This window comes from Condylostylus longicornis, unplaced genomic scaffold, assembly GCF_029603195.1.
Source record: "Condylostylus longicornis isolate FDR11 unplaced genomic scaffold, ASM2960319v2 ptg000072l, whole genome shotgun sequence".
In the NCBI taxonomy this organism is placed as follows: Eukaryota; Metazoa; Arthropoda; class Insecta; order Diptera; family Dolichopodidae; genus Condylostylus; species Condylostylus longicornis.
In genome coordinates, this window is record NW_026578040.1 from 1,414,543 (window position 1) to 1,429,506 (window position 14,964).

General features: G+C 24.7%; 1 protein-coding gene across 6 annotated transcripts in view; it reads right to left on the bottom strand.

The window, feature by feature from the left end:
- Window positions 1-597: 597 nt before the first annotated feature.
- The window catches only part of LOC129612407 (protein madd-4), a 213,761-nt gene continuing 199,394 nt past the window's right edge, over window positions 598-14,964 (bottom strand). For all 6 annotated transcript variants that reach the window (XM_055525980.1, XM_055525978.1, XM_055525982.1 and 3 more), the window contains 4 exons: window positions 5,270-5,617; window positions 4,431-4,760; window positions 4,159-4,309; window positions 598-2,486 (listed from right to left, as the gene is read on the bottom strand). In XM_055525980.1, the coding sequence (XP_055381955.1) occupies window positions 2,368-2,486; window positions 4,159-4,309; window positions 4,431-4,760; window positions 5,270-5,617 (948 nt within the window). In that variant the 3' untranslated portion in view covers window positions 598-2,367. The remainder of the gene's footprint in view (window positions 2,487-4,158; window positions 4,310-4,430; window positions 4,761-5,269; window positions 5,618-14,964) is intronic.

The window sequence follows — 14,964 nt, forward strand, 5'->3', positions numbered from 1 at the left end:
AGTACATAAAACGAACTACAAATTCAATTTTTTTTTTACTTTTGTGTGAATTTGTTAAAAATTGTATTCATATAATTTAATTATCAATTGCATTATAATTCCTGTATAAGTATAAAAGCAATATACTTTTTATATAATATGCTATATAAAAATCATTCAAAAATTTGACAAATTAAATTCAAATATGAAATGATAAAGCAAATAATATAGGTTAATTATTACTAAAATATTAAAATTTTTCAAATACTTCTAATGTAAATGTTTGAATTTTAATTTTAATATAGCAAGACTCTATTTTAATATCGTATTTTGTTTGTTTTTCTTTTTTTTTTTTCATAATATTTGCTTAATATTTATTATTTTGTTATTTTTTTATTATGTTTATTAATTTATTTATTTTTGTATAAAAAAGTTTTTATTTTATTTTTTCTATTAAATATAATTTTGTTAATGATTTTTTTGTTTTTGGAATAAAATATAACCAAATTTATTAAATTTTTCTTTCATATTATAATATAATTATATTTGTATTTTTTTAACTATTTTTATTATAATTTATCTAGAATTTATATAACATAATTTTGTGTTAAATTTTGAATTTTGTTTTTCGTCAATATTTTTTTAATGGTATTCTGATTTTTTAATTATAGAAATTTCGTTTATAGTTTAATCCTTTTTTTTTTGTCTAAAAATTTTTTGTTTTAAAATATAAATTTTTTCTAGTATTTTTTGAAATATTTTTTTATAATTGATTTATATAAATTCATTAATTTTGTTATGTTCTTTTTTTGCTTTTTCTATTTAGTTTTTTTTTATAGTTGTATAATTGATTTGTTAGCTAATTTCTGATACATTGTATGGTATAAATAAAAATACATATAAATATGTATATAAACATAGCCTAAACCTTCAAGCCAAATATCCTGGAACAAAATTCGAAAATTGCTGCCGAATTGATTTCCTTCACATAATCACGTATGATAAGAGTGAATAACTTTTACTCAGTAAAATATTCATTTTTAATAAGAATATTGTTATTTTATGAAGAGATATTAATTGACATTATTTTGATAAAATATTCTAAATAATTATTCTATATAAGGGCTCTTTTCCCACACTAAGTATTTACTTTTTTGAACGTGTATTTCCGAATGAAGTAGTTCGAGAAAAAATTTATTTCTTCTGAAAAGAGCAAAAAAAAATTATATTTAAATACCAATGCGCGCTCGCTACTGCTCTTACTGTTTTCAATAATCATTTATTTTAGGAACGATTAGGCTTTTTGGTACAAAACAGCTATATGTTTACATATATACATATACGTTTATTAGTAATTATATAATTCGAAATCTGCATAATTATTTTGAGTTGAGTTTTTGTGTATTTTTATACAAATACTTTTGTATATAATTAAATATTATATGATATATATATATACAATATACTACTATTACATACACATAAGCATGTAATAAAATTAAATATTATTATATATTTAATAATCTTATATAACAAACTATAATTGCAAAATGTTTCTTTCAATTTTTTTTTTGTTATTATTAATCTAAGGGTTTTCATAATTTTTTTTTCTTTTATTGTTTTTTTTTTGCCTTTTAATTTTAATTTTATTATTTTTATAATATCAATAGCTTTTCTATATTTTTATCCATTATGCATTCGTAAACTATATACGTTTATACGTACATATGTTTATATGTTTATACTGTCCTTTTATGTATATACATCTATATATATGTACATATATTTCTACATTATTATGTATTATAATTAATTTTCTATTAATATCTTATATAAAAACAAAAAAAAAGAGTCAAAATAATAATTATAAAAAAGTCACTAATATGAGACGAAACACTGGCATTCTTTTTTTATAAATACAAATATTATGTACTCGTACATATAGTTCTATGTATATGTACATAAAGATATATGTATGTGTTACTTAATTATATATATTTATATTAACTTTATAATATGTAAATTTATATATTTTTTGTGAAATTGTTTTTTCCGGGTACAAATATATTTTTAAATTTTCTATATGACTATTTTTCTTATATAACATTTATGTATTGTGTAAATATTATTTGTTATTTTATTTTTGATATTTTTAATACTATAAAACAATAATATTGTTTTATAAAATTATAAATATAGTCAAAAAAATTTTTTTTTGCTTTCAAAAAAAAAAAAAATATTGTTTATTTATATTTGTATAAGTTATGATGTATATATAAATTTATGTATATATATGTATGTATATCATTTAATTATTTATATAGGTATTTATCTAATTATCTATTATATTTATTTTAATTTAAATTTAATTATACATTACATAAAAATCTAATCGGAAATGAAATTCCTACAGGATTTGCAGCATTTCTGTCGGTACCGATATAGTCGGCATAGGCCCATAATGCGTACATTTTTACAATATTTTGATGTGTCGGCGCATTCAATTACTGTAAAATAAATATATATATATATGAAAAAATAGAACTTAATTGTGTATAGTTTGTACCTAGTAGGTACAATCTATTAACGGAAATAAATTGTACTTCTTTTTTCTATTTAGTTTTATAAAATAAGAAACATTTTAATAAGTTTATGCTTGTCCAAGATATTTTATGTTTTAAACTCAATTACATTATTATTAGTATAAATAAAAATTTGTCACGATCATGCTGTTGTGACAGGATGGGAAACTATCGATAGTTGTACATATCAACATTTTTTTTTATAGTTTAGATGACTTTATAACCAACATTATCGATTTTACTATCGACCTCAAAAACATGCAATGATTTTTTCGATGTTGTTTCTATTTTCGAATCTAAGATAAACGTAAAATTAGATTCTTGTAAAAGGTCAGTTACTGCTTTCTGGTTTTCACGAAAAGATTATGTTGCAATAGTCTTTTCATATCGTTAGACAGACCCTATATATAAAATTTCGGGGACAATTATCCATTATTCTCTTAATAATTATGTAAAATCGGTTGATAGTAAAGATCAAGTCTCTGAGGATATACGTATTCTGAAAGTCGTAAATTTCGTATATTTGGAATAAAATTCTAAATTCTTTTAAAAATTTGTTTTGGTGAAGATGAGATGCAAGAGTGTAAATAGAAAATACTTTTTGGGTACCGCTCTCAAACTTGGCGAATACCTTATATTGTATAAGAAAACACTCGTGAAAATGAAAAAAACCCGGATGATAGTAGAATTTCATCCGAAAGCAGTTCAATTTAGTGTTACTAAAAAATCAGAAAATAAAAATAAGTCGTTTTCTTGCGGAAGTGTCAAAATAAAACACATTTAAATGTGTGTAACAACATAACAGTCTATTCGTTGATTCTTTGATGTAAGAAGTTCACAGTCTTTGTAACGTGTTTTTCATTAAATGAGTTAGAATTTTTCATTAAATAAGTTGATTTTTAAATTTAATTTTGATTAATATAATTGTAGCTAAATATTACAATTTTCCAATTGCGTATACCGTAAAATATTCAGTCATTTTCGTCCATTTTAAAAAAAATTCTTTTTTAATAATTTTGTTTAATATATTTATAAAAAATTTTTCTATAATAACCCTGAGAAAACGGGTGTTACATTTATATTTTTCTTATTTATTTTACTACCAAGTTCATATAATGGTAATAAAACCATTATTGATGAATTTAAAAAAAATGTTCAAACTATAGTGAGTTAATGAAATTATCTGAGGATTGTATTTTTCGGATTAATATTATGAAATATTGATAAACGATTTTCAAAGACCAAATATGCAGAAACAAAACAAAAATTTATTATATAAGCAAAGATAATACGATGCGATTTAATTATAAAATATAATTATATTATTCTGGAAATAATTATTGTAGTGTAGAAAAAATAAATTATAACTTTCATAATAGTATTAATTAATTAATCATTTTTGAAATTATGTAATTTTTCAATTATTTACAATATATACATATATAGTTGGGATATATAATTAAATTTTGCAAATCCAATTATATGGATGACATTAATACGACCATTGATACTGAAACAAGCAATACTATTAATTATCCAATATCTAATAAGTATACATAATAATATGAAGCATTTGAATAAGATTTATTAAACTTACGGTTACTTAAACAAGGAGGTCCTTTACATGTTTTCATTACGGTCGGTCTGGGATGATCGCGACAAGCATTCCCAGCTGGCCGTCTTGTACCATGCCACACGCATCTTAATATTCTATATTTTATGCCTTGCTTACCACAAGCTGCATTGCACTATCAAACAAATAAATAGAAAAATAAATAAATTAAGAAATTAATTAAAATTTTTATTTTTTTTTTTTGTTATTTAACAATATATTGCTTCAAGTAAGAATTAAAAATTGTAAAATTTTACCTCTGACCATGGTTCAACTCTCCAAATACCACGACACTCTTTATTAAAACATTCTTGACGTTCTATTGGTCTTTCATTTTCTTCACATTTATTACTAAGTGTAGAATTTGAAAATTTACATATAATTTCACGTCTTTGTATTGCTGTATATTTTCTTAAACATCTTGATTTCTGACATTTTGTCCATAAACCTGATTCCCATTGTGGGCATTCGTAGTTTCCGCATGATTCAAACGTGTCTGGAATTTCAATTCCAGCATCTTCACAAAGAGCATTATCAACTCTTTGTGTTTTATTTTCCAGTTTAACCATACAATAAACTTGTCGTCTCTATGAAAGAAAGTTAGAAAAAGTCAAAATAATGCATAAAACAATGAAAAATTCAAGAATAAATGAAAACAAAATTTATTAGAACAATACACTTTGCTGTTGAGGACTGCAATTGTACTAATTGATACGCAATCTAAACCAAATTTAAACAATTTTTGTCAGATGTACTTTTTGTGTACTCTTATCTTTTATTTTCTTTTTTTATATATGTGCATAGTAAGCAATATTTTGTAACAGAAAAGACCGTGTTTTTAAAGTTCATACGCAAGGAAATTCTATACACAGCAATATTAAGTACAAGTTCTCATATATAGTTTTGTCTTGTTGACGGAATTTTGAAATTTGAATTCTTTTTTTCTGATTTTACATAAACCAGTTATATATTTTCACAATAAAAAGATCAATACTCGTATATATTTCAAAATTGAATTCATTAAAATAATTAATTCAGCTGAAATTTATAAGTTAAAAAAAACGACAGAGCTAAAAAAATAACAATCTATATTTACTCTTAATCCGCCAGCTCCACAATATATCGAACATTCGGTCCATTCAGTTGCCATCCACTCAAATTGAATATCATCTTTGGTTCCATGCCCAAGTATTATCCCTGTTTCATTTTTATTGGCAGCTATTAAAAGATTTTTAGCAGATGTTGAAGCCATTGATGCGCTTGATGTATGTGTATTTGATGCGGTTGTTGATTTTGTGGCTGATTTCGCAATTAATGTAGGCAGCACTGGTTTGACCGGCTCATCTTTTTCTAATTGTTCTAATTCAAATCCATAATCAAATCCCTTTTCAATTAGCATGTGGTGACCTCTGGAATTTCTAAATTTCTGAAATGGCCAAAGGAACTGAAAACAGAAAATTCAGAAGGATATAAAAAAATGTGTGGTTTAAAATTTTTGGAAATCATTACAAAATTTCAAACTAATCTTAAACAATTGTTGAACTATAGAAGTTTTATTTTTAATAATACATACATATTTGGAATATAATATTATGTATATGTGTTTATAAAAAAGAATTTTCAAAACATTATTAAAAGTAATATTCAGCTAATTTTTTGTGTTAGACTCTATAAATTTTGCACATAGTGTTAGCGTGTGTTGTTTATGTTAAATTTTTTTAAAAAAATTTACGAAATTTTAAAAATATATATAATAACTAGCTATTAAAATTTTAATTTCAAAATTTAGATAAATGTAAGTAATTTTATAATAACGGTAGATAAAGTGTTAAAAAGAAAAACAATTGCATTACACAATATCTAAACAGCCTCTTGTCAATAGAACTTACTTCTGGGACTTATGATACCAAATAAAAATATATACAGTCTAGGGCTAAAATCTATACAATCTCTAAATTTCTAGATTTTTTTAAATAGTTACATATTTTTGTGGATTTTTAAAATTGAAAATTTTAGAAGATATTTACTGAGAGCTTAAACACAATTATGAATTAAATTTAAAAGACATTTTCTTGCATGTACTTCAAAGACGTTTGTTACGTATTATTATAAAATAGTAAAAACTAAATAAATACAAAATTTTAAATAAAAAAAGGAGTTAATACTACTAGATAATCAAACTTTTTCACTTTAAAATTAAAACAATTTTTTAAATATCTTTCATTTTCTAGCAACGTTTTAAAATATACCACTAACATGTTGAAAAGCATACGCATTCAAAATACAGAAGCATATTATTTTTTTTTACGTTTCATAAATTGCTCTTTAATATTCTAAATTATAAAACGTTTTTTAATACACTAAAGTGCTAAAATATCCTTCCATAAATTCAAATATAAAAGGACTTCCAAATAGGTTCACAATCATAAAGTTACACTGTTGAATATTATCTAATAAATAAACTTCTAGAACGGGAAGGAATGCATATACAGAATGTGAAATTCGGTATGCGGTATGTTTGTGTATATTATGTTTGCATGTATGCCAGTAACTAAAATTTTTGCATATGTTGCAAATTGTTTTCTCTGATGCTTATTTTGAAAATATACAAAAATGTTTTCAAAAATGATTTTTTGCCTTTTATTAAAAATGGAAACAAAAAACACCAGAAGGGAAAAATCGTGAAAAAAAATTATAGAATTTTTCTAGTTAAAAAAAAGTAAAGAATCTGTACATTTTGTGTAGAATTTGGAACATGTTATGCATGCATACTCGAACTGATCCTCATGTTATGAGTTTTTTTTATGAAATTTTTTTGAAGTATTCTTCATTTATTTATGAACTTAAAAAAAATCCAAATTATATAAAAACAATTTTATTGTAAATTATTTCACTACATTAAATTGTGTATCAAGCGAACGTTATATTAAAACCAGCATCAAGGTTATCATTTCGTTTTTGTTTTTAAAGAATTTTAATTACAGCAAAATATTTTTCTTTCTTTACGCTTTTATAAGAAAATATTATGTTTCCTTTTCAAATACCAACCGATCTTCCACTTTTAAATTCGCACATGGAATGACTTTAATTACATATTACATAAGCGTAAAATTAAGTTTCTTATCAATGAAATGAGGACATTATAAGTGAATTTAAAAAAAATATTTGTACCTTTACCTATATATAGAAACATACTTTTATAGCGTACACATATAATATTGCATAAGAAAAGTATATTGAATAATTTTCACCATAAAATGCTATGCATAAATTATGAATGTTCCATGTATTTAACATGTTTTTCATATTAATAAAGTTGGGTCAAACCAATGGTTTGTATTGTAGCACTTTTCCCTTCAACAAGTGAAAGTAGTGCTTTTATTAACAATATAACTAGGTAGGTACTACATAATTAAAATAACTTTTGTTCATATACGAATATATTTCAAAGATTGCATATATTTAGGGTGAGCATGTATCTTTGGAATAAAACAAAAAAAAAAGAAATCGAAAGAGAGGTTAACATCATGCTTGAATGTTAGGGTTTATTGTGTGAGTTAAGAAAAATAATTATATATTTAAGATAGCATAGAATTTACCGTATAAGGTGCTAAAAATTCAAATTTTACAAATTTCGACAGGCGATAATTTGAGAGGGAGTGGTGGTGCAAAAAAATTTACCTGTAACGAAATAAACTATTTATTAGTAAAGCCTGCTAAATTTTTAGACTCCTACAACTTGCGGTCTAGAAGAAAAACGATATCAAAAATTTGAAAAAAACGGATTTTAGATAACGGAAAATTTTAATGACCATTTTGCTTTGTTAAAATTTAAGTATGGTATGGTGCGGTATAAAAACTTTTCTGCGTTTGCAAGATTGGCAAAATGCTGATTTCGATGCAACAAATGATTGAAAAGCGGCATTTTTACGGTTTTGAGGAGCTATAACTATTACAGAGTAGAAGATAGGTTAAAAATTTTCTTTTACAGAAATAAGTTTCTACTAAAGATTTATGTACATATAAAATTAATGGTGTAGAAGTTTTTTAAATATGTCCGCGGACGGACAGACGGACGAGCGGAGAGTGTGAAACTAATGAGCACTTTTTTTCGAAAATTATAAAAAAATACATATTAAGTTTTGAAAATAAAACTTATATAAATAAATAAAAAAAAATTTAAAGAAATAGAGTGATGATGTTGTTAAATAACTTTGATTCTCGCTTGAATTATTTTCAATTTCTAGCTATTAAAAAACTGCTCAAGTTTTCAAGTTACTATAATTATGTTTTCAATTAATTCATCGTTATTTAAACAATTATTATGCAGTGTACTTTAAAATAAAATACGATGGAAACATTTTTATCCTTACATTAAAAAAATGAGAAAAAACGAAAACAATAAGAACGATAAGAAAATTTATAATATAAAGAGAACTTTGCATAGATAGCACAGTGAACGCGTTGTAGTCATCATCATCGTAGCCGTCTTCATTAAATTAATATGCATCAAGGATCAGAAAAAGCAAAAATTGCGGGTAAGAAAAACGTAAAAGACGAAAAAAAATTTATTTTTTTTCTTGTTTTCTTCTATTTTTTTTTTTGTTCTAAATTAAGACTTTTTTTCTCATACAATCTTTTTTTTAGCACTTTTTCACAAAAAAAATATTGGAAAAAGATTGACTATTTGTTTTAAATATTATATCCGTTCGTCCGTGTGTCTGCCTGCGAAATTTTTAGTCGTTTTAAGATGAAATTGTATAAACAAATATATCTTTACTAGAAACATATTCCTATAGAAGTAAATTTTTGCCAATTTCTCCCTTTTAAAAGTTAAAGTCCCACAAACTGATAAAATTAAATTTTTTGACTAATTATTGTAGCGAAACGATAAAGAATTTTTAAATTTTGTAAACGCAGAAAAGCATAGCAGCATAGTCAACATGGAAATACCAAAATGGTCGTCCAAACTTTTGATATCTATTTTATTAGAAACAAATTATTTTCTATCTCCCTCACCTACCATGGCTTCTCGAAATTTATAAAATTTGCAACTTGTAAATTGCAAGCTTTCCTAAATTGCTAAATTGCTGTATAAAAGTACAATGCTAACCGGCATATGCTACGCTATCAAAAGATACAATTACTTATCTTAACTCATTTGCTTAGCCTTTAAATCCGACTATTATAATATGTTAATGCTTTTTTCGATTTTCTTTTCTTATCCGAAATGCAATAATATTACATTTGGATAAGAAATAAAAATTTAATTGATATAATATTTTCATTTATTCACGAAAGTAATTTAAATAGCTGTAGTGATTGTTTTTTAAAAAAATTATTTGCAAGGGAAAAATGCTAGTTTACCATTGGCCTGAACCACATTTATTTTATTTAAATATAAAAGTCCTCATTTCATTTTGACAGTTTTTAAAAAAACACAAAAAAAGCGTTACAAAAACACTAAAAAAGCGTTACAAGAACGACGAAAAATGCGAGAAGTGAAAGTCCTTAAAGACTTTTTGGAAATAAAAATATTAAAAAAATTCATTCGTATGTTTGTTATACTCATAATTTATAATATTTATAATGTTAAATATATGTATATCTACATACATATGTACGTATACATCTAGTATATTGTGTAAAACGTTGATTATGATGTTAACAGAAATATTAATGTAACTGCAAAAAAAAACATAAAAAACCCGACAGTGTTTATTCCGATTTTTTCTCTCTTACTTACTCCGTCTCTTTTTCTCACTGTTGTACTGTGTTGTTCTGAAGAAACAAAAATTATTGGATGATTTAAAGAATAATGAAGAGAGCTAAGAATTTTTCCCTGCTTTGTTTATTCGCACTATACGAGTCTTTGTGTTCATTCTTTGTTAGTATAAATTGTGTGTAATTTAAATTAATATAGAACAATTTTCAAAAGAAAATTAAGCATATATTTATTTAAAAGATTATGAATTTACGAAAAATTGTTCTTTTTTTTGTTTGCTTTTCATTTTTATTGGCTTAAAACTGTGATTCAAAAGAAAAATCATTACACAAAACAACTTTCATAAAAATATCATTCAAACCTAGTTTTTAAGAGTACAAGTCCTGTAAAGACTTGAATAACCAACTACATACTCGTATATTCGATATTTTCTTTTTGATATATTTTATAATAATTGTGATTATCTTTCGTATTGATATATGAAGGAAATAACTATTATATTAGAGTATATGTACAACGTACATTTATAATTAAACTAAAAATTCAAAATTGAATTTTGTGAAAATTTAATAAAACTATAATTGGAAAAAATCAAATACAAAAAAGTAGAAAACACAAATTTATTTTCCTTATAGAAGCAATAACAAAGAAAATAGAAATTTTGAATTCAAATTACACACAAAATAGTTCGAAGTTTAATAGTTCAAATGCTTTTTAATTTAAAGTACATAGTAAGAAGATTCAATCAAAACATAATTATCTGTGTAAATTTTAAATTATCAATTTTTGCATTGGGTGTTTTGAAAAAAAAAATGTAATTTGAAATGAATGATAGGAAAATGTCTACCAAAAATGATAATGAAAGTTCTGTCAAAACTAGTTGATTATTAGAGGATAATAGATTTAAGATTGGGATGAGATGTGTATACTTAAATTCTTTGGTATTTTCTTTTTGATTTAGAATTCATGGTTATGTTATTTGGTTTTATATTTCAAAATTGTTCATGAAAAATTAGTTTAGTTGTTCATCAGTTAAACGTTCATCTTATTATCATTCAGATTTTAAAAGTTTTGCGCCTTTCTCGATATAGAAGTGAAAGCTTCAAAATAAAAAGAACTATAGGAAAAAAAACTTTTTTACTACAATGAAATTCTCAACTTCGGTTGCTTTATAAGCTTCTGTCCAACAAAGTATTAAAAATTTGATTTTTATTTAAAAACTTGTTATCGAAACCACCAATATTTTTCAAATTTCAAAACATGGGAAGATTGAGGGACATTTTTATACTATAATAATTTCATTTCTTGCACAAAAAAGGTTTCAATAAACTTTTAACGCATTTTTCCAGCCCAACATAGTTATACAATACCAATACCTTTCCTTCGGTATTCATTTTTAATTTGTGGAATAGTAAAAAATATTTTCTTATACATTAAAGAAATGCATATTAGAAAATCAAAGAAACAGCAAAGAATATTAAAAAATAGCAATTTAAATTATATGAACTCGCGTTTGGTAATAATATAATGCGAAAACTAGAGCAAATATATACATTTTTGCTGTTATTGGGAATGCGTGTTATTGCTCTTAAAATATTATACACAAAAGAAATTAAGAATTTTAAAACACTCGGTACCTATGAATGTATCGTATACTGTATCAAATAATTCTTCCATTTCATACTATAATTTAAAACATAAACTTCAATAAAAAAATTTAAAGAAGCTTTAGAAGATTTCCTGTTTAGTAGTAAATATTAACTCTATATTAAAGAAAAACAAAAAAAAAAGCGAGAAAACGAAAAAAATCTAAGGTTAAAATCAAATTTTTAATTTAAAAAAAAAATTCAATTTTCATTTCTGTAGATATCTAAAATATTTTTGATATTGGTTTGTAAAAAACCAAACCAAAAAAAAAATCTATAAGTGTTACGAAGAGGAAAACAAAAATATCTTTACTTTCATAGGAATATTACATAAAAAAGTATAGAGATTCTTTGATCTTAATTTGAAAATCAACAGTACCTACATATATATCCAACAAAAACAACAGTAAATAAAGTTGGATCAAACCAATGGTTTGTATTGTAGCACTTTTCCCTTCAACAAGTGAAAATAATGCTTTTAAATACAGTCTATGTGTACTACCACGCTATTAAAATTATGAATGAAAATTCATATACGAAACTTTTTCTAGGATTGCATATATTTAGGATGAGCGATTTATGCAGCCTTTAAAATAAAGCAAAAATAAATTTTAAGAGACGTTAGCATAATACTCGTCTTTAAAGATTAATTGTGTGAGATAAAAAAAATAATTTAATTTTTCAATGTCACGGAATTTACCGTTACCTTTTTGCGTTTGTAAAAAGCTTGCGGTATTCCTAATATGATGTTCCAAATATTCAAATTTTGCAAATTTCGAAAGACGACAACCTGAGAGGAGGTGGAAAAAATTTTTCTTCTAACGAAATAAACTATTTATTAATGTCTTAAAGCTGTTAAAATTTCAGACTTTTACAGCTTGGGGTTTAGGAAAAAACCGACACCAAACATTTCGAAAAAACGGATTTTATATAACGATAAATTTGAACGGTCATTTGGTTTTTTTAAAGTTCAAGTATAGTACGTGAACGAAGAAGCAACTGACTGCCTTTCTGCGTTTGCAAAATTTGAAAAATGCAGATGGTCCTATTACAATAAATAGTTGAAAAATAGCATTTTTAGGGTTTCGGGAGGTAAAACTTTTAGAGGGGGAGAGATAGGTAAAAATTATGTTCTATGAAAACTAGTTTCTAGTAAAGATCTATGTACAAATAAAATTTCAGGCTTCTATCTGCAAGGGTGTAGAAATTTTGTAAACAGACACACGGACAGACGGACGGACAGAATGAAACTAATAAGCACTCTTTTTAAAAATATTTTGGAAAAGTGCTAAAAAGCAATAAACAAAAAACCAAATATCAGGAAAAAATTTTATTATAAATTGATGTGATGGAAATTGCTTGAAAATTTTATAATCAAAATTGCTCAGATTTTTCTCTATCATACCACACCATCAATTATCATCATCAATTTATATCATGTTATGATATTAGTTATGTGTTACATAGATAGAAAGATGCTCCTATTTATTAAAATATGTAAACGAATATTACGAATAATCACGTTTATAAGTGTGTGCACATTTGAAAAAAAATGTAGAAGAAAAATTAAATTTTTTTAATTTTAATTTTTTCTGATGAACTTTTTAACATATTGGCAGATATGATGGTTATGATGATGTAGTATACTGCTGTTGATGTTGCCGGAATTTTTGTAATTCAATCAAATATGCTCTAAAATTTTCTAAATTTATTTTTAATTTTGTAAGTTTTTATGATGTTTACAACGTTCCGCAATTTTTTTCAAAAGAAATATTAAAATATTTTCAAATTAAAACAGGTTCGTTTCATGTGAAATAGTGAAATTAGCCGCTTTTTGATATACCCTTCTCATTCTTTTTCATGTTTGTACTGGTAGTGAAAAATTTTTTTTTAACTTTTCAGGACTAGAAGCCTAATATAGATATTTTTATATTTTCAAGTATCAATTCATTCAAAGAGTTTGTTTTAGAGAGGGTAATAATATAAAAAAAACTGTGATGTGAACAGTACATTGTTAAAATGTTGCGTAAAATATGAAAATTTTTTTTATATATTTATTTCAAATTCTATGACAGATTGAAAGTAGACTTTGATAATTAATGTACCTAGAAATATATTTTTTTGATTCTTAGTAGAGGTTAATTTTTATCGTGATCTAATTTCCGGGCAAAATTTGCCAGTGCTAAGAACTGGAGCTCAAATATTAAATTCGAGAAAATTCCGTCAATTAGTTCTTGAAATTAAATATATGAAATTAGCATTTGGTTCTCTTTTCGAGCCCTGATATTCGTGAAAAATGTTATTTATTTAAATTTGAGATATGATTAATATATATGAAATTTAAAGTAAATTGCCTGATTATATCTCTTTATATCAGGAAAAATGTGAATTCGGTCACTTGAAACACGTAAAATCGGCCGTCGTAAAGATCCAGCTCTAGAGGCCTGACATATCCCAAAAGTTGATTAAACCGTCTCCTCTTCAAAGTAAGCGCAGGCGAAAATCTGTTCAGTTGTGAACTTGAGTTACTGATCGGAACAGACGGACTGACAAACAGACACTGGAACGTCGCTCTCCAGAAAATTTTTTTTCGGCAAAATTAACATTTTAAGTGTTTCACAGGATAATGAAAATTTATTGAACATTTCTTTCAAATTTTAAAGACGCTAGCAAGCTTTTTGTTAACGTAAATGAAATATCATAGCAAAGTGTAACTTTGGCTTTTAGTAGAGACTCACTTTATGCCATCCGAATTAGCTGAAAAGTTTCGCAGTTAGTTCCGATAGTAAACAGAATTCATGCCAAAATATGACAGTAGGTTATGCCAAGAGTGTATCCTTAAGTCTAAAATCAATTTCTAGAGAAAAAATATTCAATATTTTTTTTAGCATAAAATTTTTTGAAAATATTTCTTTACGATCCCTCTTAATCTTAGGCAGAATAATTGGTTTAACTTAATAAGAAAAGAAATATAGTAAGAGACAGTTAAAAAGTATAGTAAATGTGTTAGTTCTTGATGAAGATTTATTAAATTTGGCAAAAGCAAATCGACAAATCGCATGAAACTTCTAACAAGTAAAACGGTTTGCAGATTGGCTATGTAAAAGTTCTGGTTTAAAACACATTAGAAATATGTACCTACAAATTCCCATTAGACTTGCAACGGACAAAACCAAAGATAAAACAACGAATACCTTTCGGTGAATTAAAAAAAAAAACAACTTTAATTATGGACATTACTTAAACATTATGTTATTGCAGATACTGGTGTCTCTAGAGAACATACTTCAAAAATAATATTAATGAATTTCTGGTTTCCTAATAATTTGCATTTTAAGCTTGGCAAAACTATTCGAATTTGGTATAATCCACATATATGCATATTAACGTTTGATCGGAAGTCGTAAAAGTGTAAATCTA